General features: G+C 41.3%; 1 protein-coding gene and 1 long non-coding RNA gene across 6 annotated transcripts in view; one reads left to right on the top strand and one right to left on the bottom strand.

Annotated features, from left to right (window-relative positions):
* Positions 1–17,644, top strand: part of LOC116042921 — a 19,095-nt gene extending 1,451 nt beyond the window's left edge. The window contains exon 2 of the long non-coding RNA XR_004103344.1: positions 17,517–17,644. This is a non-coding gene — a long non-coding RNA (uncharacterized LOC116042921). The remainder of the gene's footprint in view (positions 1–17,516) is intronic.
* On the bottom strand, positions 986–27,925 carry gne (glucosamine (UDP-N-acetyl)-2-epimerase/N-acetylmannosamine kinase). 5 transcript variants are annotated; one of them, XM_031289324.1, is made up of 15 exons: positions 27,758–27,862; positions 7,927–7,951; positions 7,764–7,839; positions 7,413–7,561; positions 6,535–6,781; positions 6,012–6,219; positions 5,760–5,912; positions 5,354–5,566; positions 4,904–4,991; positions 3,566–3,776; positions 3,090–3,219; positions 2,774–2,995; positions 2,109–2,291; positions 1,412–1,528; positions 986–1,231 (listed from the first exon to the last, which is right to left on the bottom strand). In XM_031289324.1, the coding sequence occupies exons 3-15, from the start codon at positions 7,815–7,817 to the stop codon at positions 996–998; spliced, it is 2,211 nt and encodes a 736-aa protein (XP_031145184.1). In that variant the 5' UTR covers positions 7,818–7,839; positions 7,927–7,951; positions 27,758–27,862; the 3' UTR covers positions 986–995. The 5 variants fall into 5 exon arrangements, with proteins under 5 accessions (XP_031145184.1, XP_035856666.1, XP_035856665.1 ...); XM_036000773.1 differs by lacking the exon at positions 27,758–27,862 and adding an exon at positions 19,661–19,781; XM_036000772.1 differs by lacking the exon at positions 7,927–7,951 and having other exon boundaries at positions 7,764–7,843; positions 27,766–27,925.

The raw sequence follows: 27,925 nt of genomic DNA, 5'->3' as shown, positions 1-27,925 counted from the left end.
TCGCGATCTCGATTCACCCCTGTTCGCGATTTAATTTTTAAATGACTTTTTTTGGGGGGCATTTTCGGCCTTTATTTTGATAGGACAGCTGAAGACATAAAAGGCAAGCAGTTAAAGAGTGTGCTAAGAAATCATTCTGTTTTTGATACTGTACTTACATTGGCAATTAACATACTCCATTTCTCTAGAGACTGAAGCTGTAGCATGTTGATTAACATGTTTTAATTATGTAAAGACATGTTCAAGGAGTTCAGATAGAGCCTGTATCAGGGCCATATTTAGTTCAATGTGTTATGTCACTATTTTTGGTAGCCTACTGTACTTAAATGGCCAGTATGTACTTTATTTTCTTCATTCATTAAAGCCTCTGTTTACGGGCTTGTGGTGATGCGCAATAGGTGCCAAAAAAAAAATCTATGTTTGGTACTGCCAATTTCTTTTGTTTTGTCATGGTTCATGTGTGCAATAAACATTACACTTCGTGAGAAAAAAAATCGTGGCAGAGAATCGTGATATCAATTGTAAGCTAAAAAATCGTGATTCATATTTTTTCCCCGAATCGTGCAGGCCTAATCACCAACTACCCTTCATGTACTTCCATTTCCCCCCTACACCTTAAATAATTTTTCTTCATAACAAAACATGGAAATGTAAAATAATAACTACAGTTACCCTTATCTTGAAAACGAATCAAATTGAGAATGAAAACTCCATACAAGATTTAAAGAAAAGTGAGATAGCAAGCAATTAAGGAGGATCGAGAGGAAGCTGCAGGAGAATGTTTCAGCAATAGTTTGGTCACATCTGATACAAGATTTCTATAATGACAGACTTTTCCATCCACCCATTCCATCGCATTACGTTACAAGTAGAGTGGGTGAGTCCTACCCAGTAAGGATGATTTTGACTGGAAGATGCGCGGCCGTTTACTCAAAAGTTGATGCGTAATTGCTCCAAAAGTAGCAGTCCTGTGTGAAGTGTCAGGACAATATCCTTCAATATATCCTTCTGGTTGCATAGTCCAACACCATGCTGGCCGCTCCAAGTAAAGCAGGTTCCTCCAAGTCTGTTGTGACAACCTCGATTTTCTGTGCAGAGTCGAGGGCTCTCTCAGAGATTATGCGCTTCACTGGGGCCTGGTAGTAAGAGGCCAAGACTCCGGACAGAATCACCAGCGTGGGGTTCACTATGTGGAGGATGTTAACGATGCCAATACCTAGCGCTGTGGAGGCTGGATAGGGGAAGATGAAGACGGATAGAAATTAGATTTTTCTCTCGTTTTAGTAGAAGATTTTAGGAGGAGTTATGTATGACCTCTGAAGGACGGCTAGGGGCGGCAGGAAAATTACAATGACAGGGGGCTTTTTTGCTGTTATTTTATTTTGTATGCATTTCTGCTTTGTACTCTCACCTTTGTTCAAAACAGCGTCAGCTTTGGAATTCCCCAGTCTGGCTGCGTTGATGAGGTGGGCAGCAGTGATTGGCTCTGTGAGCTTCATATCCATCCCATCTACCTTCAGCAGGTCCTCTGAGAGACACACCCACACAGGTCAGATGTATTCGTATGTAAATTATGAATGACAACCAATTCGCTAGGTTGTTTTGCATCCTGCTAGATTTCAGCAAAGTCATCAATCATAAGATAAATTAGTTTTTAGTTTAGAGTTAAAAAAAGGGCAAAGGCAAAATTCTTCCAACCAATAAATCTAACCAACCTATATTCACGCCTGCGTCATCTGCACTTTATGCATTACTTTGCAATTTTAATGGTGTATTGTGTTTTTATGTAAAGCACTTTGTGATTCAATCTGTGAAAAGCGCTCTAGAAATACTGTTTACTTACACTACTTACCTACCTGTGTGTGTTAAGTGGACACAACATTTTAGGTGAACTATTCCTTTATTATTCACACACACTCACACACAAGACCTTTGATGTGTATCTGTATGCACACACACCGATTCATTTGAATAGACATGCATGCCATAAAACCATTAGTGCATCCACACACACACACACACACACACACACACACGCACGTCGTCTGGGTGTAATTGAGTGACAGCACATTCCTTGAAGCTTCATACATTCGGCAATGAGCACTCACCGTCGTGCAGCCTTTTGGCCTCTCTCTGCAGGGCCAAGCCGGACGCGTAGGCCTCTATGCATCCTCTGCTGCCACACGAACACTCTGGGCCTTCTAATGAAACCATGATGTGGCCCAGCTCTGCAGCGCAGAAGGTACTGCCGTGAACCAGCTCATTGTGATGGATAATCCCTCCTCCAATACCTACACACAGAGTCAAGATACGTACTTCCTCAGTAATTAAAAGACAGTCAGTACCATCAGCTCATCAATTACTTACTTTCAAATACAGCTACAATGATGATCACAATTTGCTTCATGATACAGGGCTCACAGTTTGATACACATACTATGACAGTAGAGGATTCCTTATTTATTCTTCCTTAGGCACCAAACTGGAGAATTAAAAATGTCTTGATCGGCCTAGATGTGTCCACAGAAAGACCAGATCTAAATGGACTGCATTTACTGTATAACATACTACTGTATAATATAGCTGCTCTATGATCAAGAATTATGTCAAACTGCAGACATTTTTTTTTTAAAGAAGATAATGCTCCTTTCATCCAAAATACAGTTGTAAAACAATACTATGATGGCTTCATTAAATGTTATTACTTGCACCTACCCTGCTTACACTGATAAAGAATGGCCATATTATTTAATGAATGAAAATCCTGACTCACCTGTTCCTGTGATGACAGTGACAAAGTTCTCCACCCCCTTGCCGTGACCAAACTTCCTTTCAGCCAACGCAGCACAGTTGCCGTCATTGTCGATCCAGACGGGTAGGTGCAGGGCGTCGGAGATGGGTGTTCTCAGGTCCACTGAAGACCACTCCTGGATCAGCTTTGTGGAGTGCAGGACCACACCTTCTTGGGGATTTACACGCCCGCCAGTGGACACTCCTAAAATGTAGATGAGAGATTATAGTTTTATATCGTGTTTGTCAGCATCACAGCCGATTATATTGGATTAATGTGAGTGTGCGCTTTTTCATACCAACACCGAGTATTCTGCAATTGAGGCAGACAGTGTCTTGCATGGCATCTGCACACATCTTTAACATGAGCTGCATCCTGGCCTCGAAGGTCTTTGGATTGGGCTGAGTATACTTCTTTACCATCTCACCCTGGACAGAGAGGGAGGTGGTAAAGGGAGGAGGGACAGAGTGGTGGCGGGGAAAGAAAAGAAAAGCATGGGTTTGTAGCAGATAGCAAAATTAAATTACAATGAAGACACATTGTCTATAAGGCTATTAGTGCCTATAAATCATGTTTTTAAGGTTTTATTGTTTTAATTTGAATCATAGCTTTATTGACAACCATTTAAAAGTAAATGCCTTCATAATGCCAAAGAGAGAAACAAATATGTTCATGAGCAGTGGCACCTAGCATTGGGATGCTTGGAAATACTTTAAGCCCATAAAAACCGAGAAACAGCTACGTCTAAAGGATTACAGAGTCCATGCAGCATACCCTCATGCTGACGATCGCCACCCTGAGGTTGGTCCCTCCCAGGTCAACAGCCAGAGCGCTCTGTGTCTCCAGGATGTGATCGATGTCCTGGGAGATGCAGTCTCTCACCGGGGGAAAACAGAAAGTCTTCTGGAGGGGCTCATTCAGGTCAATAGCCCGTAAAAACTTGAGAATACGAGGAACTGCATTGCCATCGCCATAAATCTTAGAGCTAATGAAAAACACTTACTTTTAAAAAACAGAAAACCATGGAAAGACAAAGGCCATGGATCATACGCATTTTAACCAATACTTTTCCGTAACTTTTTCATGACTTTTCGGCAAATTTCCATGACTATGTATTCCTAAAAATGTCAGTCGACATTATACAGTAAGAATACAAATCTGTGTTAAAGTTTACCCTCAGAGGTTTAACAATAAAATGAATGACAATTGATGTGGTTCATGGATTCGTAATATCGCGCCCCGAATAGAACGGTGAGGTCAGGACGACGTGAAATACATTTATTAATCACATATTATTAAAAAAAAAATAAAATCCATGACTTTTCCAAAACTTTCTGGGTCTTTTTATGTTTCCAAAACCTTTCCAGGCCTGGAATTTGCATTTTTTAAATTCCATAACTTTTCCAGGTTTTTTCAAAACGTATGAACCCTGAAAGGCATGTTTTAGGATCTGTAAGGTGTAAACATGGTGACATGACTTCTAAGTAATAAAGGGCATCAATCCTATACTTAAATTCAACATTGCACACAGATCTCTACGGGCTAAAACTGTTGCACTAATGATCACATCTCAATGATTAATGTTGAGGTAGACATTTTTTCTCTGACAGCATGAAATACTTTTTAAAGGCTGTTATGGCCCCAAGTTTACTCTCATTTCAGACCCCAATACTCCTTGTGCATTAGCCAGAGAATGTGTGAAATTATTTATTTATTACATTTTTTAAACACCGTTTCGACTAATAGAAAGAATCTGCCAGACAGTCAGACTATTTAGAAAAGTTATGCGGCTTGCTCCTTTGTTAAGGAAGACGAGCAGCGAGTTTGACTGAGACAGTGGCTTAGTGATTTAAAATCTTTGTCTAAGTCATTGGAAGGGGGCTCAGTAAATACAACTAAATATAAAGTAGACATTTTAAATTTTGCTTGTTGTACTATAAAGGCTAGACTTGTTGTGGTAAGCCTTAATAATAGCCAGAGCAAACGTGTATGCTCACATTAAAGAATCAATGCTTTTGGAACTAGAGTTCAGAGAGATTAAAAAATAATTTACAAGAGACCAACTGGAAGACAAAGGCCCGGTGAGACAGGCAGGCAGTACATTGGTCATACCAGGGGTATCTCTTTCCAAACTGCAGCTCCAGAGCGTGGTAGATCTTGTTGTGAGTGTCGGCATCTCTGACATGTAGAACATTTTCACCTGGTGGAGAGGGAAAAGTCATCAACACGGTTGTTAAGACCTGAGGCAGAACATAATGCTTGCTTTGTATTGCTAACAATACCGTAGCAGCATGTTTATCTTCCAGCTGCCACAATCCTCTAATATTTAGAACAACAATGACTTGTGTCAGATGACAAACCGTCTACATGAACACACAAGTCTAAAAACGCCCTGTGACCAAATGTAACAATTTTTGCAGAACTGCACCTTATTTCAACACGAGTGACGCATCATTAGTGATTTAATCCATCTCTTGACCTTCCTCTGTCAGAGAGCAAATCAGGACCATAATTATGGCAGAGGCAGCAGGTAACTATAATCACATTTTCTGTCATACATACCTGTTTCTCTGCCAGTTTGCCTTGTTCCCAGGTTAATGACAGGCGTGCCAAAGGCCCCTGCCTCTCGTACACCACAGCTGCTGTTTCCGATCATGCAGCCGGCGTGCTTCACCAGCTGGATGAACTGCTCAAAGGGAATGTGCTTTACCGCCCGGAAATTGGGGTGCTGCTCGATGCCCTTCTTTCGCATCACACGCACCATCTCCTTACTTCCTGTTTACATAAGGGACAGGTCAAGTGACATACTGTACATGCATGTATTCATTAAATTAATACAATTTCACAAATGTACAACAATCTCCAATCCAAACGTGTTTGTCATCCTACATGACAAAACACTCACATAGAGGAAAACATAGCCTGGAAAAACAAGTAGGGGCTAAAGGGACCAGTAAGCAAAACTAACCGGCATCAATGTTCGGGTAGAGGATGAGGGTCTTTTTGTTGAAGGACAGCAAGGCATCCAGCATCAGGCCATAGATCTTAATGGAGTGCTGGATGTCAGTGGTAACTGGGTGCTGCAAAGCCACAATGTATTCAGACTCTTGCGACTCGTCACCTGCAACATGCAACATGTATAAACACCCCGCGCATGACATACAAACATACTCTAATGTCTCACGCTGCATTTCTGTCCCATGACTGTATCCTCACGTACCCAGCCAGCTCTTGATGATATCCATGTAGTCGTCTCTGTGATTACTTGACAGCAGCTTATCGTATACAGGGCAGCCAGCCAGCAGGATGCGAGAGTGGTCCTCGCACATGGCGATGAGGTGCTGCTCTGCCCCGCGCGTGCAGCAGGCGTGGTAATGGGCCAGTTTACTGATGGCGTGGCGGATTGAGTCATCAATTGTACCACTCACCTGAGAAAAAGGGAGAATAGAGATGTTTCATGTCATTTGGTAACAATTACTACAGAGTTTTTTTACACCAGAACGCCTTACAGACGGTGTCATCGGATTAAAAGCTCTGATTGTAAAAGAAGCTAAAAATCCTGCAGTGTCAATCATTTGTCATTTATTCCTTTAATCCATTATTGTTCACTGTACCACTTAAAAAGAAAAAGTATATAACCGAACAGTTCACACACTGTGTGTAGTGTGACATAAATTAAAACATAGGACTAGATTAATCACAGTAGAACTTCTCCCCTATATTTGAGAGCCCCACCTCCTCACCTCTCCTCCCTCCACGTGAAGTATTCTAATGTTCATCAGCGCTGCAGCAGTTGCTAGGGCCAGTGCATCAAAACGGTCACCGTGGATGACGAGGATGTCGGGACACAGCCTCTGTAGTACATCAGGGAGTTTCACAAGGGCCAGCCCAACGCTCTCCACCATGGCTGCCTCATCTTCTCCTCTGACTATGGTGTGGAGCTTAGAGCCGATGTCAAAGTCATCCTGCTCGATCATACGAAAAGTGTTCCTGCAGAGCGGGAAGTAGGAAAAGACAAATTAAAGGAGAAACCTAAACAAATGAGTAGAGATCCACAATGAATGCCGATCTAAACCCATTGAACACCTGTAGGTGATTATGGTCTGTTGTGTTGGCTATTGCGTCCATTACAATTTATACTAGGGATAGTCCGATTATCGGCCCTGGACGATTATTGGGTTGGTTTTTGGCAGTTTACAGATTAAGTTAATTAATTAAAAAGTGCGCTACTTTGGCTCCGCTACAGCTCTGTCTGTGTATCTGCTCCACTTCACTCACCACTGAGTCTGACTTAATGTCCCGCCCACAACACTATCTGACCTTTACCGTATAATGCTGAAAGTTTCTAATTTATTAAATAATTGCTTAAAGCATTTAAACAAGTTTTGTGCTGGAGTTTGTAACATCCAAAATCCTAATTTTGAATTAAAGATTTAAATTTTCCCTGTAAATATCGTATGATATCGTCTCCAAATATTGGTTATCGGTTTCATTAACTACTAATAATCGGTATCGGCCTTGAAAAAACAGTATCGGTCAATCCCTAATTTATACACTACTGATTTGGGACATCTGCAACAAGCTTTTTTTAGAAGGACGTCGTCGTGCCAGTTTTTCATACCCATAGTCATCAATGAGATGTGAGCCAAGCACCACAACTTCCAGTCCAAACTCGTCAGGGTGCATTTTGATCCCAGACATAATGGGGGCCAGCTTGGAATAGTCGGCTCTGTTGCATGTCGCCACACACACCCTCAACTTCCTCTTGCACTACACCAAATGGAGGTACACACACACACACACACACACACACACACACGTCGTCTGGGTGTAATTGAGTGACAGCACATTCCTTGAAGCTTATTTGTTATTACAGGAATACTATAATTGTCATGCATAAAGACTTTATATACATATTTCTGAATCTCAACAACTTGAGAATGATAATGTTCCAAATAAATTATTTTTATACCTGATTCTCCTCTTCCATCTTTTTCCTCTCCATCTTTTCTCTGCTCCTCAGCATTCTTAGATAGTATAACTCCTGGAAAACAATCACAATAGAGAGGGTGAGATCCAGTAATGGGTTTGTAAAGCATAATATTATCCATTATTTTCAACACTCTAACCCGCAGGTCGTACTCACCGAATATGCAGATGCTGTAGCATGGAAACACAACAAAACTACACTAAAAATGTTTTGCATTTCACATAAAGAACACATGCTGACACATTTGTTCAGAGGTGGGAAACATGCTATGGGACAGTGCTTTGCATGGCAAGGTGAAGGTCATACTCCTGTTACACTATGGTCACATGACAGGAGGAAATTGATAAGGACTGAAGCCCATAAATGACATTCGGTTTTAGTTTTTTTCTTCTTCTTTAACTCTGCCATATATAATCTTGTCATCACAAAAACAAATTAAATTGCTAGTAAACAAACAGAACATGCGCAGTTTCTTTTTTGAAGACCTTTATTAAAGTTTACGCAGTACAAGTTCATAAAAAGCCTACAGCAGGCCACGTTATATTGTTAAATAAACATGTGCAAACCAGTGCATAATGTGTAAAGTATAATAAAGTAGGGCTGTCAAATGATTAAATTTTCTTAATCGCGATTAATTGTTGAATTTCTATAGTTAATCGCGATTAATCGCATGTTTTATCACATGATTAAAATTCTATTATTTTGCATTTCAGAACTGTTTTTAAGTACATATTAACAATGGAAAGCAATTCTTACCAGTGTATCTTGATTGGGAATCAAATGAATGCAAAGAAAGTGACTTTATGAACTTGATTTTAAGATTTGTATTTCTTTATTATATATTTAATCTAGTCAATAATTTGAATCTAGAGTCAATATTAGGGTTGGGTATTGTTTGGTTTGGATACCGGTGCTAGAGCGGTACTTTTAAAATGGTACCGGTGCCTTAACGGTGCCTGAATCGATACTTTTTGAGAAAGTTTAAAAAAAAAAGAAGGGTACTAAACAGTTGGCAACATTAAAGAACGGTGTGATGGCCACAGCTGTGGCCACACAGCCATCTTAAAAGGCGGTAACTTCATACACTAACATTTATCTTAGTTCATGCTGTTTTCCTTAAGATTGGTTTCTATATATTTTCAGACACATTATATATTTTGTTGTAAACAGTTATTTAGTTTAAATAATGTACAAGACACTGGATTTGGTTTACATATATACTTTATTAGCTTTGGATTGTCTTTTTGCTATAACGGTTTTCTTTTGAGATTACCAGTGTTGCGGATTCCACACCCTGGAGTGAGGCATGCAGGCTGCTGGGACAAAGGGGTAGCGTCTGGAACAACAGCAGCTTTAAAGGGGTGGTGGCCAAATTGGACTCTACCACTACTTATGTCTGGGGTGTAGCTTTATTTTTTCCCAAGATATTTGAGTTTTGATTTGTGTTGTATCTAGTACATTTATTCGGTTAATGTTAATTAAGATTACATTTCTTTTGGAATAAGTGTTTAGTTGTTTTTTTTGTTATTTGTAGCTTATGTATTAGTGTTATTGTTAGTCTTCCCCTGGGTGTCAAACCTGGTTTGATCAGCCAGTATATAAGTCCCTTTTGTTTCTCTTATAGGAGGTCAGTTGTATTTTTGAGTTTGTTATGTTCAGAGCTTAAGTTCGGTTTGTTCGTTTGACCTCTTTTAAGGGCCCAAACTTTATCTTTATTTTGTTGTAATGATTTTGTGGGTAAAATAAAAAAAAACCTTTTTTGAAATCCTCTTGTGACTCCTCTTGTTTAACTGCTGGGTCCCTGACAAACGGCTTGTTTATTGCTAAGGCCATGTGGTCAAAATTAAATGTTTAATAATAATGTAATCACTATAACAATAACTTATTTCACTAGTAAATAGCTGTTGAATGACAAAAACAACCACCATATGGGAAAAGGGCATTTAACAACAACTTTGAATGCACCACAAGGCTGTAAATTACCAGTTTCATTGAACGCACCGTCTGTGTTTTTCCGACAACGGCAGCTACAGATTGTTACACCCCGGTGTTGAATCCTCTACAGTGAAATACAGTCACACTTTACACCGTTTAGCGTTAGCTGTCAGCATTGTAACCGTGTTTAATCCAGCTACTAGCTAGCGGTAGGCTAACGTTAGCTGCTGTCAAGTATAGTGTTAACTAGCTAGCGGTAGGCTAACGTTAGCTGCTGTCGAGTATAGTGTTAACTAGCGTCATGTTTAGCAATGTTTCTGTTGCCTGTAACGTCTGTTTCAGAGCATCAGAGAGAAGCGCAGACATATCAGTGGCACCAGAATGAGGCACCGAAATCCGCGTTGCTATTCCTGCAGCAGCAGGATGTGTTACGAGAAAGTATGGCAAAATAGTAGCCTGTTAGGCACGACGCAAAGCCGAGTGAAGTGAAAATAAATTAATAAATGGCGGCATGCGATTAATACGATTAAAAAAAATGAACGCATTATGCTCGGCCCTTAATCGCATCGCGATTAACGCGTTAATGCTGACAGCCCTATAATAAAGACATCAAGTGCGTAAAGTCTTTTATAAAGTGCTGTGAGATAAATTCAGCTTGTTCCATGGAAGGAGCTTGTCTTTGTCCATAGATCTACTCCTTCGGAGGAGAGAGAGCACCTGCTTGCACACAGTGTTGCTATCTGTTTTAAAACAATTGTACTTCTGGTCTTCTGAGGATGATCAGCTGCATCAGTTCTTTATGTTTCTCAGTTAAACCATCTTCCAGGAAACAGTACAGCACAGATTTATAACACAGATCGAAACTTACCCTAGACACTTTTAATTGGTCCGGGCCTTCTTCAGCTATGTAGCAGTCCACTAAAAGATGATCCTACCACTTCTAAAATGTGATCTCCGCTGCTTGGCAGTAAAGTACTGTCAGACCGTCAGACACTGGCTCTGTATAACAGCGGTGGCTTCACTGATCCTCAGCAGTTTGATTTCAGAACGCAGCAGAAAGTTTCACTGTGCTAGAGCTTCAGAATGCTCGGGGAAATGAAGATTGTGTGGACACTACCGCGCTTTACAACTTTACTTGATCAGTAAAAAGAGCTAAGCTACTGAAAAGCTATTTGATCAAGAAACTGCAACGCTACTGATAAGTACTTACACTAGTAACCCTACTGCACAACACTGCTTGCAATACTAGGGAGATTTGGCGTTGTGACAGCATCAGCACAGGTTGCTAATGTAGGCTACTTTTAAATTTGCATAAATGGGGCCGCAGTGACAAATGCCACTTGAACTGGTTAGCAAAGAGGTTTAGCCTCATTCACCGGACCAGACTGTTGAAACCGGAAATTAAGGTCTCAGTGATTTTTACAATTAGAGGAACACAAAAATAACAGACAGCAAGAAAACAATTGAACAGTATTATAATAAACAATACAAAACCAGCAACCTTAGACAATAAGTGAAAAGGTTTGTTTGTAAAGGACGCAGAAAGGATGGTGTGTTATGGTTGGCTGTAGTATAATGAGTAGTGGGTGGGTTTTCCATCTAGTTTTAAAAATGTCAACTGAGAGCTTCTTTAACATGTAGTGGGAGGCCATTCCACAGATAAGGGGCACGGTAGGAGATCAAGTAGATTTTCACTTACGAGGAAAATATGCCTTGGTGTTGGTGCATACAACATATTAAGAGGAAATAAAAATAACGGCAAATTACTGCAACAGTCAAGAACATAAATAGAATAAAAAATTACAATGCAAATATGAAAAAATACTATAACAAATATATATGTTTTAGAATGAGAAAGCTGTACAGTTTAGTGCAGGATGTGCAAAAAATATTGATTAGGGGATGTGAAAAAGTGCAGAGAATATGTGCAATGTACAGAGAGAATAGTCCAGGTGTTTGTTAATGTAATGCATAGTCTGTGTCAGTGCAGGTCCTGGGCCTGGTTGATGAGGCCGGCTGGAGATGGGAAGAAACATTTTTTGTGAAGTGAGGTTTTGGTCCTGTTGCAGCCTTCTTCCAGAGGGGAGTGACTCAAAAGGTTTGTGGGACCAGGGTGGGAGGGGTTGCCCACAAGCTTTCCTTCCCACCTCAGGGGCCTGGACGTACTGGCCCTGAAAGGAACAGCACATTGAAGCCAATCCCCTTCTGAGCAGAGCGAATGATACGCTGCAGTCTGCCCTTGTCCTCGGCAGTGGCAGCAACGTACCAGATGGTAAAGGAGGAGATGAGGATGGATTTGGTGATGGCAGTGTAGCAGTAACCAATCACTGTCTCTGGCAAGTTGAACGTCTTCAGCTGCTGCAGGAAGTACATCCTCTGTTTTGCTTTTTTGATGAGGGAACTGAGGTTCAGCTCCCACTTGAGGTCCTGGGAGATGATGGGAGCCCAGGAAGCGGAAGGATTCCACAATGTTGACTGGGGAGTCACCCAGGGTGATGGGGGCGGGTGGGGCTGTGTCCTTCCTAAAGTCCACAACCACCTCCACTTCTTCACCTCCGTCTTCAGAGTGTTTAGCTCCAAGTTGTTCTGTCCACACTAGGTCACCAGGTGGTCAATCTCCCACCTATAGGTGGTCAATCTCCCACCTGTAGGTGGACTCAACCCAGCCAGAGACGAGTCCAATGAGGGTGGCTTCGTCCGCAAACTTCAGGAGCTTGACGAACTGACTAGTGACTGGAGGTGCAGCTGTTGGTGTACAGGGAGAAGAGCAGAGGGCAAATAATGCCTTCTTTAAGCAAACTGGTGCAGATGGTCTGAGAGTCAGAGACATGTTTCTCAGCTTTACATGCTGCTTCCTGTCAGACAGGAAGACTGTGATCCACCTGCAGGTGGAGTTGTGCATGTGCGGGTGGGAGAGCTTGTCCTTCAGCAGAGCCGGGAAGATAGGATCAGAGGAAGAGCTACAATAAGGTCCACAAACAGGATCATGGCATAGGCTCCTCAGGAGTCCAGGTGATGGAGAATGAAATGAAGGGCTAAGGCTGCACAATGTATCGGTTTTTTTTTCGTCATCGCAATATCAGCTGCTGCAAAATACACAGTGCAAAAGGATGCGACATATTGCGATAGACACTCATAGGTTTTTTGCGTAAGTTGAAAGAAAATAGCAGAAAACTGCACATTAAAATGTAACACTTTTTTTAAGTGGTGCTCTTTATATTCAATGTTCAATTTGTTCAATAAAAGAATGTTAGAAATTATTTCCTTTTATTGGTTTTAAATTCAACGTTCAACAATTTGTTGTATTTTATTAGAATACTAAAAGCAGCAGAAATGCAGAACTGAGTACATTGGAACATGTTTTTCACAAGTAATATCGTTATCGCGTAATCAACGTTATCGCATATTTTCCTCATATCGTGCAGCCCTATGAAGGGCCATGTTGACTGTCAACAGACATGTTGGCTCTGTAGGCGAACAGGAGTGGGTCGGCGATGGTTTTGAATTGGGACTAGGGCTGAAACGATTCCTCGAATAACTTGAATAATTAGATTACAAAAAATCCTCGAAGGAAAATTCTTTGCATCAAAGCTTCGTTAAATCAATGTAATTAAGGTTGTACGGCTCACTGTGTTTCCGCACGGAGGATAATTACTAGCGCACAACAGGTTGATGCTTCTGTGGACACAAGACTGACGACCCAGATTACAAATGAATGAAGACGAAAATAGCGAGGGTCTAAGAGAAGAGAGAGGCGAGAGAAAACGACAGAAAGTTTGGGATCATTTTAAGCTGCAAACATGCTGCTACATCATCTCTGTAGAAAACATCCAGTCTACTCATCCATTCCACGGAGCGAACCCGACACAAGGTAGCTAACTAACGTCTGCTGCTCTCGTCCACCGCGCTGTTTTACACAACTAGCCTATAGCATGCTACTCGTGCTTGTAACTGTTTGCTAATAATCTTTGGAAACTTAGCTGCTGCCGGAGACAAACCGGCTCCCCCCCCCCAGCATGGCCACTTAATATGCACGTGAATGACGTCATCATGCCGGTGATGTCTGCATTCTTTATTCTTTCTCCTCACTGTGTGTTAGGCTTCTGAAAATGTGTCCCCCAGAACAGTGTAGTTGAATAGCCCTGCTGTAAGCTTTGTACAGTCACATTTACCCTCTGGTTAGTGAACAGCTCTTTTGCATATCCAGTGCAAAGAGCCAGAGGCAAGAAGGGGAAGGGGGTGAAAAATATTAACATTTGGGCCACCAAAAATGTACTTTTTTTTAAGGGTCTTGGAATTTGGCAATAAAAAAATGTTGCTTTTTGTATATATACAAAAGACAGGTTTCTTTTTTTTTTTTTTTTTTAGTAAACAGCAATAATAAATATTTACTATTGCTGTTTACTAAGTATTTCTTACTAAGTATTTCTTTTCCGATTACTAGATTAATCGATGGAATAATCGGTAGAATACTTGATTACTAAAATAATCAATAGCTGCAGCCCTAATTGGGACAGTATAAGGCGCTCAAAAGTAACCACAGAGATCAAGGTGACAGGTCTGTAGTCGTCTGGTGATCCATGTTTCTTTTTTGGTATACGTTATAAACATAAAAATGTGTCAGTCCATTTAATTTTAACTATGTATCTCCATTATCCTTTCCCTGCTATATTAGAGGGCTAGAGTCATCTGAGGGTCAGACCTGACTAAACAACTTCAGTCAAATTGGGACATTAGTAAAGCAATCAAGATTAAATCACTGAGTAGTCCCAAAAAAATCTTTGGTACAATTATGATTTTAGTTGATAATGTTACACACCTGACACAAAACTGCAACAACATAGTTTTTTGCCCCAGACTTTTAATAGACCTTTTTTACAGTAGTTTTTTTTTTGACTTGACATACTATAAAGTAGGTGCTACTAACATTTACAGTGGTTCTGTTATATTCAGGAGTCCCAGTAAGCAAGACAGTAAGCCAGCATGCACATACCAGGTCACTAAAACTGAAGCAGTTGAACCAAACATTATTTTATTATTTACACCTATGGTTTTCTTACTGTGACCTGTCAAAATGTCTTCCGTCTTCTCTTTAGCCTTCAACAGTGTGCACCAACAGCAGATGTCACAATACCGTATGTCACGTATACATACCAACATCCAACTATATGTTAAACTATAACTGGTGAGAGAATCCTCATTTTACAAATATGTGCTGCTATCTGCTGCTGTGAATGCATTATAACAGATTCCCAATTAAACCTTCAAAGTCTAGTTCTTAAATATAAAACACCAATTTCCAGATGTCATTTTCACTGTACGCATTTGAGCCAATGCAAGACCTTAAAGTGCCCATATTATGAAAAAAACACTTTTTCTGGGATTTGGGGTGTTATGTTGTGTCTCTGGTGCTTCCACACACATACAAACTTTGAAAAAAATCCACCCATGCTGTTTAGAGTGAGATACAGTTTCTGAATGTGTCCTGCCTTCAGTCTCTGGGTGAGCTGTTCAAAATTGGCACGGCTTGTGACGTCACACGCCGAAACGAGCAGGCTAACCGCAACCATTAGCTCATAGCATTAGCGTTAGCATGCTAACGCTAGCATGCTACCTCGTTCTCAATAGCAAAGCACTGCTACAACACACACAAGTTCACCATAATCTACAAAAGAACTACTTACATGTGCGCCCTCATTCTGTCTATGGAGCTAGCTAGCTGACATGATCTACATCTGAGCTACTGGGCATGTGCAGTGGAATCAAAGATGGTACAGAAGAAGAAGAAGAAAAGAGGTCTCACTCTGTAGCTAAAACAGAGACCAGCTGAAAAGAGGAGCTGCAGCAGTGAGAGAGAGCGGTGCAGTACAACAAAAATATGGTGTTTTTTGAAAATTAAACCATGTAAACCTATTCTGGTGCAACATTAAAATGCAATTATGAACCTGAAAATGAGCATAATATGGCTGCTTTAAATTCCAGAGGGGATTGAGTGCTTGGGATTTACAAACTCCCGAGGTTAGATTTAGCCACTGGCGGAGCTGCATTTCACTCCTTTGGACTTCTGGGAATAGGAATAGAGGTTCATTGACATCACAGTGAGCAAACAAAGATCAAATGAGTGGTTTCCCACTGTGGGGACTACTCAGAAAGAGAGAATAACAAAAGAGGGTGTATTAAGTTTATCAATGGGGAAAACACGGAGCCCTTTATCGAAGAAGAGCAAAGAACATATAACACAAATAAAAAAATGCCTTGTCCTTTAAAAGGACTGTGTTATGTCTTGTGAGTGCAGCTGCTTTAGGAATGCTGCCATACTTAACTTAATTTCATTCATGTCACACCACAGTAATCCCGTATTGCTTAAGTCAATGTTCCTGACGTGATACTGATCAGAGAATAACTTGCCGTCTGTGACACATGACCATCTGATAATCATTAACAGGTTGTACCAGAATCCCAATGCCAATGAGACTAGAAACAATGGGATGGCACTTGTGTGCGCCACAACAGACGTTACGGAAATGACGATGGCAACGCTTTAATGCTGTTCACTACCACTGTCAAACTTGACTGTCATCATTGATGACACAAGGTGAGCAGGTCTCTCGTTAAACCTGTTATGAAATGGCTGAAATTCCATGCATTTTGGTCTAAACCCAAATTAAAAGTGGTACAACTCCCATATACTTTGACACTCAGGGATGTGCCTGATATCATTGGAAAGGAAACACTCTCAAGTTTATGTTACAAGAGCCAGGGTGATTCTAGGCCTTAAAAAAAAAAAAAAAAAAAACAATATCACCGACATGGATAAAGGGAGAATGAAAAGGTATGAATACACACTCGACGCTCGACACTAGCTGCGCAATGTTTTTCAGTGTCATGGCAACTTTATTACAGTTGTACAACTGCTATAAATCATCTTATGCTTTGTGTGTGGGCTTAATTGAATATTGAGAGGCTAAGCTTTCAATTGTTGTGTCGCATGACCGTATATTTTGAAGATTTAAAAGTTATAACGAAGTTTATGAGTGGAGGTAACAGCCCCGCCGCTGCGACGAAGTGTGCCGTCCACGGTACACTGTTACCAAAGAGGTTAAAGATCTACAGATTTGGAAAGAAGGCAAAATAAATTGCAGACTGCTAAAGGCTAAAGAGGAGAGATACAACGTGAAGGGATACTTTCTAAAGGGGCCAAGTAACAAATGTGAAGTTTTCTAAATGAAAATGACAACCAGAAGTTCAGTAGCGCCAAGATCGAAACATAGGTACATAGGCATATGCCAATCCCCTGGCGGCACATGCCACTCACTACAGCAGCATTTGGTAGCTGATGGCATATGCCACTGTGACAGCGGCATAAACCGTTCCCGTGGCGGCACTGGCCGGTCACTACACCGACCTGTGCCGGTAGTGCTCTACCAGCTAACCATTTAACGGCAAGTGGACGTGGTAACGTTAGGCAACGGTCAGTGACAAACAGTTAAGTAATTTGCAGATGTACCCAAAGTATTATTATTATTATTATTTCCCCAGTAAATTGCGGTTAAATGACAAAAACAGATGAGAAAAGGATATTTTACAATAACTTGACAATGACTCTGAAAGTCTCTGCATGCTTTGTGATCACACAGATCGGTGTATTGAAACTCCGATGCTTGACTGATTAAACAAATGTATTTGACTTTATCTCATCGTCTTATTTGGCTCTTGCTTAGGATCAATGTAATTCCAATTTAACGACTGCACAGGGATATATAGGTCTTTTATTTGGAGTCAGACACATTGTTCCAAAAGGGGGGACACAGAGGAGGAAATCCCCAACTTGTGCATCTGCTCTTTTTACCTGAAACATTGCATTTCATCAGAGTGTAATCATACCTTTTGATGTTAACGTTCCCTATATTAGTCCTGTTCTGGGAGAAAAAAAAAGAAATCAGTGCCAACAGGGAAGAAATGTATACATGAGAGTACCATTCACCTGTAATAATTCCATTCAGGATGCTACTGTTTTCTGTCTAAGTGGACAGAGAAATTCTTTGTATATTAGTCATTCAAGTAATTTCATGTTGTACTGTATTTGCATAAAAGAAGTTGCATCATCATTCTGTCATGGGCCCATTGTGACACTGACTAATGGCGCTTTTCCATTATGTGGTACCTGCTCCACTCGCCTCGATTCTATTCGCCTTTTTTGGTTTTCCATTATGAAAAAAAGTACCTGGTACCTGCCAACAGGTACTTTTTTTAGTACCACCTCAGTTGAGGTTCCAAGCGAGCTGAGCCGATACCAAAAGGTGACGTGAAAGCGACAGAGGGGGGTGTCCTGAACAAACCCGCCATTTTTAAATAGTTTAGCCAGCTGTGTTTTTTTTTTTTGCTGCCTCCAGCTTCATTTGAAACAAAATGTGTCTTCTGGCTGTGGCAACAACAACACACCTTCGACGTTCTGTGTGTGTGTCACGTTAGGTCACTGCAGTTTACTGCGGCGCCGCTATGACGACCAGCCACGCTGCGGCGGTACTAAAATCTGCAAAAGGAAAATGGACACACAGTGAGGCGAGTAGAGTCGAGGCGAGTCGAGCAGGTACCATGTAACGGAAAAACGCCATAAAGGGCCATCCACACCAAGAACGAGAACGATAACTATAACTCTAACTAGGGATGCACCAACTGTTCGGCAATCAAAATTATTCGCCCGAAAATACCTTTCGGTTTTCAGCCGAATAAGTGAAAAAGCCAAATAAATTTTACCGAACAATTACGTTTTTGATGAAGCGATCAAATAGCAACCAGCGAAAAGCGAGAGGTGCGCATGCTTTATAAATGCAGCAAACATGTCAGCAGTGTGAAAGCACTGTCAATACTGTAAAAAGAAAATGCAATATTTAATGACTTCGATCCTAGGTAGGATACTTGTCTGCTCCATGTACAAGCACTGACAGCGAGAGACACTTTTCACTTTGATTTCCCAAACTACCGAGCGAAATCACAGAAGGCGTCAAAAAAAAATTAAAAGGAATTTGCGTTAACTCGTTAATATCCTGTTAATTTTGACAACCCTCATTATAACCTCTATTTGGAGTTCTGATCACACTTGGCAAAACTGTTTCATAGATAAAACCCTCATAAATAATACTACAGTGCCATAGACCAGATTGGTCTATACCTTTGCTAACAAAACACTGCCCTTGGCTAAGGTGGAATGTAAACACTATCTCATTGGCCAACGTAATTCAGCCACCAGTCAACACCAGCCCATCTATCTTCAAAGAATTGTTTTTTCTTCAGTAATTAAAAAGATAATGAGGACTAATGTTTCCCTGCATTAATGCATTGAAGACACACTGCTATTTCATTTTACTTCTGTTAAATCATTACTTTTGTTACTAGTCTTGGTTGAATTTTAATTTTATGTGGTTAATCATCTTCATCATCACATCATAGTTTTGCTTATCACCCCAGTTATAAGCCATAAATGCTCACAGATGAGCTAAAGGAAGGCCAAGACAGTATTTAGACAGCCTCTTTTTAAGCATGGAAATGAACTACTATCAACAGTGGCTAACGTGTACCACACCTTTAAAACAGTGAATGCCAACTCATACCAATTCTTTCAGTATTTGTGAGACGTAGTTAAAACAAGATAAAACCCATTTCTTTGTTCTATTCTAGGTTTTTATTTACAAAAAAACCTAGTATTTACCCTGAGTCTCATTCAGAACACCAGTGACTTCTACTCAAGCATCACAAGACAGCAACAGCAGCCAGTGTTAGGTTATGGGGGCAGGGACGCATGGAGAGAGCAAAGGCGGGGATGGCACAGCGATGGAGGCAGGCAGCGATACAGTACACACAGAATAAACGAGAGGCAATGATAGACAGTGAGACAGAAAAGAAGGATGTAGAGATAAAGAAAAAATATGAGAGTGATGACTTACATGTGGGTTATCTATGCACAAAAAAGCTGGATGCTTTTCCATCCCACGTCTGGATTCTCAGTTTAAATAACTCACTGCTCTTTTTCTAATCCCTCTATCTTTTTATTTCTCCCTTTAGCGCAGCCGCATTAGGCAACGATTGGAGGACATGAACGTGCCAGCAAGCAGCAGAGGAATGGAAAAAGGAGGAGAGAGAGAAATGGTGACACAGACATACAGCTGGGGGAGGGGCTGAGTGAGATCGGGGTTGGGTTGATCTGGATTAAAGCTTGTGATTGGCTGAGTAAAGGGAAGAAACATTTTTTTCCATTTCACTGCATCCTTTTAGACATCCAGCACAGGAGATCGCCTTGCGAGTCCCTATACTAATACATTCTCTATATACCATTGCTGACTACTTACTCTTCTGAAATTACAAGCCTAAAATTACATGTCAGAAACTATATACTTCAAATGAATCTGCAGAGATTCAGAAAATCATTTGTGAAATTCCCAGTGTGAGCCTCAGCTTAAACAGCCTTGCATGTGCCCCACCTAAATTCAGTTTTAAAATGAGTAAGAACCTTAAAGTTACAGTAAACAGTTTCTTCCACATCTATGAGAAAGAATACATGTGAACTGTGCAAAGCATTTGAAGTAACAGAAATCATCAAAAACTTACAGCAGAGAGATACGTGACCAGTGATGGAAATTCACTTTTTTGTTCACCTGCCACTGTGGCAGGTGGATTCCAAAATCTACCAGCCACTTAACTTTTTTATCAGCCACTTTTTTTTTTGTTTTTAACCGGCAAGTGTGTAACTGCATGTGAAAAATAATACAAGATCTACAATACTCAAGCATGTTTGTTTCATAAGGTAAATACTAACATCCTGGATCTGGCCTGGCCCCACCCACCTTGCTCGTGCTCACATTTGGTTGAGACTCGTTCGGTGACTACATTCTAGCATCTACCTAAAAGAGTAGCGCACGTCTAGATGACTAGAAACACTGGAGAAACAGCCATGGCTTATCATGTTTGAGCCTCATGCTGGGTTCAGACAGGAGGAGGCGGGATGACCATCTTGTGTTGCCCCAGCAATGGGTGGCCTGCTTGCCAAGTTCCACAAGCTGGCGTCTGCAACTATAAGGGCTAACCCTTCTTGACCATATACGTTTATGGGCTGAGTGTTTGGCTTTCCCTGTCGTTTTTTTAATCATCCCAGTAACAATAAGTCTCTGTCCAGACCTGCACACTCCCACCAACCAACACAGATACGCCTACACAGAGTCACTAATAGTACTAACAGACTGCACCATCTGCAAGCGTTCACCTCATTGGTCCGTCCCAAGTGACCCTATAGTGCCTACATTTATCACACACAGCTGTGATCAGAGGTCAAATTATGACAAAGCCATAAAAACGATGCAGCTTACTGCAGTCTGCCACGTCTCTGATTCATAGGCGTGTTCACTGACTCACCTTTACTTGTGTTGTTTATTTAAGAAGTTCAGGAACCTAGAGGCTTCTGCTTCCCTCAATTTACCAAAAGAGTTCAAGTAACTTTGCCATATATTTTCATTTCAGGGAAATGGATAAAAAAATGATAAAAATGTAAACTCAAAGACCTGCTGCATAAGATTATAATTAAAATCGTCGGCCTTCGGTCCAAGTAGGGCAGACAGTGAGTGTCTGTCGACCTAGTTTTTGCGGTGTGTCATGCACTGTCGCCATGTGTCGGCCTTCGTCTACCTTTTTTGGCCGATTCAACATGTTGAATTGGTGTCAGCTGAATAGCCAATACATCTGAAAGGCTGTTCAGCTTAAGCAAATTAGTACACAAGAAGAAAAAAGGTAGGGAGAAAAGCAAACAAACGACTGGGAGAGTGCACACTGAAGGCTCTTCTCATTTTTCCATCTCATCTGATCAATCCAATATGCTACACAGAGTGTCAAAAAATATTTTTGGAATATCTATTTTTGCACATTATGTCCATAATGGCAAACGTAAAGCGAGATACATAACTACTTGTGTAGGTATATTTATTTTAACATAAACATGTCTTTTAAAATATCAACATACCTACACATTACAAAATAAACTAATAAAATAATGTCCTATACTGTATAAAGACCGTACACCTATCTCTCTTAGCACCGTGGTTGGTGCTAGACTGACAACTGAGACCCCTAGCAAGCAATCTAGCTAACTAACCAGCCAGCCGGCAGACCACATTGCTATCGCCAGATGAGTGACAACTTTGTCCGGCTCATTTTCTGTAACCAGTGTAGCATGAAGACATGTTGTGTGCGTTATTATGGATCCCATGTAACTTCTAGGCAAGTCAGAATCAGAAGAATCAGAATCAGAAAGGGCTTTATTGCCAAGTACGTTGCACATACGAGGAATTTGTCATGGTGTTGTTGGAGCATGTCACACATACAAATATAAGAAGGATAAAAAGATATAAACAATATAAGTATAAACATATACACACAGTACGTATTAATAACGATAAAATAAATTTAAATAAATAGTAAAATAAGTTAAACAGTAGTGAAAAGGGACGCTACAGCAGAGTAGGTACAGTGGCATGAGGAGCCAGAGGTGGGGTGTGGAGAGAGTCAGGATGGATTCCGAGCCTTGTTTAGAAGGCTAGTGGCGGAGGGGAAAAAACTGTTTATGTGGCGTGAGGTTTTGGTCCTAATGGACCTCATCCTCCTGCCAGAGGGGAGTGGCTCAAAGAGCTTGTGTCCGGGGTGGGAGGGGTCAGCCACAATCTTTCCAGCACGCTTCAGAGTCCTGGTGGCGTAAAGGTCCTGGAGCGGCGGCAGATTGCAGCCAATCACCTTCTCAGCTGACCGAATGACACGCTGCAGCCTGCCCTTGTCCTTGGCAGTGGCAGCAGCGTACCAGATGGTGATGGAGGATGTGAGGATGGACTCAATGATGGCTGTGTAAAAGTGCACCATCATTGTCTTTGGCAGGTTGAATTTCTTCAGCTGCCGCAGGAAGTACATCCTCTGTTGTGCTTTCTTGACGAGGGAGCTGATGTTCAGCTCCCACTTGAGGTCCTGGGAGATGGTAGTTCCCAGGAAGCGGAAAGACTCCACAGTGTCAATTGTGGAGCCACAGAGGGTGATGGGGGCAGGTGAGGCTGGGTTCTTTCTGAAGTCCACAACCATCTCCACTGTCTTTAGAACGTTGAGCTCTAGATTGTTTTGCTTGCACCAGGTCACCAGGTGGTCAGCCTCCCACCTGTAGGCGGACTCGTCTCCATCAGAGATGAGTCCGATGAGGGAGGTGTCGTCCGCAAACTTCAGAAGCTTGACGGACTGGTGACTGGAGGTGCAGCTGTTGGTGTACAGGGAGAAGAGCAGAGGAGAAAGAACGCAGCCCTGGGGGGATCCGGTGCTGATGGTCTGTGAGTCGGAGACGTGTTTCCCCAGCTTCACATGCTGCTTCCTGTCAGACAGGAAGTCAGTGATCCACCTGCAGGTGGAGTCAGGCACACCAAGCTGGGAGAGTTTCTGCTGAAGCAGAGCCGGGATGATGGTATTGAAGGCAGAGCTGAAGTCCACAAACAGGATCCTGGCGTAGGTTCCTGCGGAGCCCAGGTGCCGGAGGATGTAGTGGAGGGCCAGGTTGACTGCATCAGTCCCGCCCTAAGAAGTCCCGCCCTAAGAAGCAGGCTGATAGGTTGGGGTTAGGCATTGACCTCGAGTGATTAAGGTTAGGATAGCCGATTGGTCAGGGGATAGGACCTGAACAAATCGGGTTACGTTACCTAGCGTAAGCATGGACGCCTGGCCAATAGCAGCGTGTGAATGCTATTGAAGGGCGGGGCTTGCCTAGAAGTTGGGTGGGTTCCATAATGGCGCATGTTGTGTGGAATTAGCAAACTAACGTTAGCTAACTTGCCAGCGCCACAGTGGGCCCTCCGCTCGGTCCCTCCGCTCCCCACAGCAGGGAGACTTATTTGACAAGAAAACGGATCACAGCCCTGGAAATGGACAGTCTGGTTAGCTATCTTTCGATTCAGGCAAGCGCCGTTTAGTTGTAGCATTTAAGTATCATAGCAACGTTTGTATCCGGTTTCCTTTTTTAAATGACAAATAGATTACCGCCACATGCTGGCATAGAGAGTTATTTCCTCTCACGCAGGTGCAGAACGTACGTGGCAGTTGGCCATCGGTTGTAGTCTTTGCGGTGTATTCAAGTGCAATTTGCAGGCAGAGACTAAAGTGATGTGGGGCGCCACCAGAGTCGGCCTTAGTTGCCACTAGTTCTGCATGGTGTGCCAGAGCCTTAAAACAGTCATAAATCCATCAGGCTTGAGTGTTGCCCTTAGGCCAAGATGTTTACATTCATTTAAAGGGACAAAAAAAGTAATCTAAGATGTCACCTTTGGAAAATTGTGAAAAGCATTTATCATAATTTTATAGACCAAGCACTTAAGAAAATAATAGAGCGGATTAATAACAAATGAAAATAACCTTTAAAAAATAAAGTGATTGTGAGCACACATAGGCCTACTGCATTCGTGTCTTTGACATGAGGATGCAATATTTGCACCACCACTACAAGCCAGCTGTAAATATAAATAAGTGGACTGGTTCAACTGCTGTGTTGACACAGTGCAACATCCTGGTACACAAAGGACAGAGGTAATACCATATCAAACACTGATGTCACAATGTAGATTCACTCAAAGAGCAAACGAAGCCACAGACCATGAGCTATGCCCTGAACCTGCATCCCCACCGAGTTCAGTCCGAGTTTGACCATTAAGTCAACATCATAAGCTCCCCAAATTCTCTTATAAGAAACAGATTCCCTATAATTAGTCTTTCAACCCAAATTCCCTGTTAACTAGCTAATTATGATTTACTGATTTGATGATTTACTCTTAACTTGGAGTAGGCCTAGTTATAGTTATCAATTTGTTTTCCTCATATAACATTTTATTTCTCACCTTCAGGACTGATATCTGCTTTACTAAACTTATAAAGACATAGCTTTAAGATAACAATCAAGCATCATGAAAAAATATCTTTGTACAGTGTTACAGTTGAGGCTCTATAAATGACATAAAAATGAAGGTATGTCTTATTCATGTATCTTAATACTGTCACCTAATGTTCACCTAAAAGCAAAGCTTTTGGTAACTCCTGTGAGGAACCACCTGGATCTCTTGTCAATAGGGCTGCAACTAACGATTATTTTTTATAGTCGATTAATCTGTTGATTATTTTCTCGATTATTCGATTAGTTGTTTGGTTTATAAAATGTCAGAAAATGGTTAAAAATGTGGATCAGTGTATCCCAAAAGCCCAAGGTGACGTCCTCAAATGTCTAGTTTTGTCCACAACTCAAAGATATTCAGTTTACTGTCACAGTCGCTTTTCACTTTTGTCTTAAAAAATTACTCAAACCGACTAATCAATTATCAAAATAGTTGGCGATTAATTTAAGAGTTGACAACTAATTGATTAATCTTTGCAGCTCTACTTGTCAACACTCATTAAAGCAACACCAAAGATTCTTTTGTACCTTAAAATAATGTTTCCAAAATCGTTTCAGTGGTTCATCAACTCGTAACAGGGTGAACGGCACTTCTGCATTCGCTTTGCGGCCCTCTATCGGCTAAAACTATGAAAGTTTGCCAGATCGGGTGGCGGATCTGTAGTTCGAATGAGAACGGTAATGGACAACTCCGCTTCCAACCTGTAGGGGGAACGAAGAGGAAAAGTGCTTTGGTGTTGCTTTAATTCAAATTACAAAAAACAGGCCTAACCAATCTTAGATAATGTTCTGCTGAATTAAAGAAGTATTTTAACGTTGGAAAGAGGGTCTTTGCATAAAAATGGTCCATCTATGCAGTAGAATGGGGGAAAACTTTTGAAAGTGGTGCTACATGACCAGAGAAAACAGAAAAGAAGCTGTGATATTTCCTTAAGCTCAAAAGGTAGAAAACCTACAACTACCAGAACACACCGAACCAATAAATGCTCCTGCTGGTGGGTGATGTAATATGAGCTTGTCAACCTCGTCCATTTTGACACAGAAGGGCGGCCGGATGGTAGCAAACAATCTCGTATAACAGTTAAACGATAAGATGAAAATATGTTTCTGAAAAAAAAATTGGACGAGAAATAGGCAACACAGTAATATAATCATTGTTTATATTCGATCAGCGTCGTGTAGTTTTACAGTTTCATCCGAGTTCGGTCTGAGCTTGAGAAGGCGATAGAGGGGCCGCTCTCTCTCTGGATCAGATACTCTTTGTGACCCTGTGCAGAAGAACAGTCTGTAGTTACTACGGGTGTTGGAGAAAAGAAACGATTCATGTAAGAATCCTGATTGCTATCTTCTAAGATTCTGAATCGATCCGCAACTCCCCCCCTACAAAATAACCTAGATATTGCCTAATATCAGACTGAATTGTCACGGTAAAGTAATGGACTAGTTCCAGAAGGTGACAGCAATGCAACCTTGTGGATGTTGGCTGCCGTAAAACTCCTATGAGACTTTGTTTATAGTCTCAACCTGGCCTGCGAGCACTTCCGGTCAGCTGAGCTGGCTTAATAGCCGCCGTCAGTGTAGTAGTACTCATTTTTATCTGTCTTGTCTCGGTCTCAGACAAACAGAACTCAGGATTTTCTATCACTAAACTGCCTGTGCATTCTTTTAATTAATTTGCATATTTACATCAAGGTTAGCGGAACCACTCCCTCACTTGGGTGAGAGAGCTAGAGATGTGACAGCAGAGTGGAGTCAGTTGATAAAACGTTTTCAAATATAAAAACTCCATAATCCTATTACACACTTTCCAATTTCATGTCTTAGATTCTCGTTTAGATTTTTTCAACTTGTGATTTTGTTTTATACAACTTTTATTAGCATTGCAGGCTCCCTCCAACAATGCAAATGCATGAGACCCAAGATTCAACTACTGCTTCTGTGTTTTGCATCTGACAATAAATAACTTGAAACTAGATTCAGAATTAGAAATTAGCAGTAGCACCTCTATGTACTGAATCGATAATTCATTTTGAATCGGGAATCGTTTGAATCGTAGACCAAAGAATCGGAATGTGAGATACCAAAAGATTCACAGCCCCATAGCTAGTAGTAAACGGCCCGGCCTAGCACAAACACTCACAGAAAAACTCCAAGTGACGCCTTTGGCTTCACTTGGAGTTTTTCTGTGAGTAGGGAAATTTGAGCACCGGTAAGATGGAGGGAATTTAACAGTTAATTTACACATAACACCAACATTATTATGAGAGAAAGTTGGTTGAATATCGGCAAAGTATTCCTTTAACTGAAAATGATGTTGATAACGCAATATGTACTTGTGAACAGAACAATATACCGTTAACATAGATGTTAGTATAACCATAAGCCAGAATCAAAGCAGTACCGTTAATGCTAAAGATGAAACGGAGTCGAACAATAGTGCCATGTAACGTTAAGGTTACGTAACACAAAGACATACTGCATTATTTTGCAGTTGGGTAGCTTGCCAACTTAGCCATCTAGCTATATCAGAAGATATGTATTTTTATGATGCTCGTCTCCTTGTTATTCGGTCCCTGTAGCACAGAGGCATCTTTGTGTCTTTGTGCTGGCAGAAAAGTTTGTAAGCTAACGGTAAAGGTTCAATTTCAGCAGTTTATGACAAACACCTGATTTAGTCTGGGGTTTTTTTTTAGCTGTTTTAACAAACATTAAGCTAACAAATCAGGCAACATTTCCTCCGCTAACGTTACTTCTCGCTCGTCGCGGTGGACGTTTCAACGCTGCGATCTGACCTTAGCTCTAAAGTTATGCTAGGATGGGCTAGCTCGTTGACAAGCCCGGCAAGGAATAAAACCATTGCTCACCATCACCATATCAACATCAGTGTCGTGTTATACTGCTGTTTGGGACACGTTGCCCAAACCATCATCACTCATACTGACTGAACGTTAAACGTTAGCTAGCAGTTAAGGTTAGCTGACGTTAGCTGGCGAACCCCACCTCACACTGAAGTTATCAATTCCTCTTTATCTATTTAGATTGTAACGTTATTAAGTTACACTGTTGCGGATTCCCGCGTGAGGACAATTACCTTTAATTATCCAGAGGCGCTGTCTTCATCTCATGCTGAAACAATCCGTGGTTCCATTTACTGGTTTCCAGCGGTTGCTAGCCAACGTGCATCTAGGCAAATTCCCCTCACTGTCACTCACTGCAATGTGCATTCGGGGCGGTGCTCAACGTGTGACTCCACCACGTC

The sequence above is a fragment of the Sander lucioperca genome, chromosome 4 (genome assembly GCF_008315115.2).
Source record: "Sander lucioperca isolate FBNREF2018 chromosome 4, SLUC_FBN_1.2, whole genome shotgun sequence".
NCBI classification, from domain to species: domain Eukaryota; kingdom Metazoa; phylum Chordata; class Actinopteri; order Perciformes; family Percidae; genus Sander; species Sander lucioperca.
The sequence above is the reverse complement of the archived record's forward strand: the minus strand, read 5'-3'. Positions and strand labels throughout refer to the sequence as shown.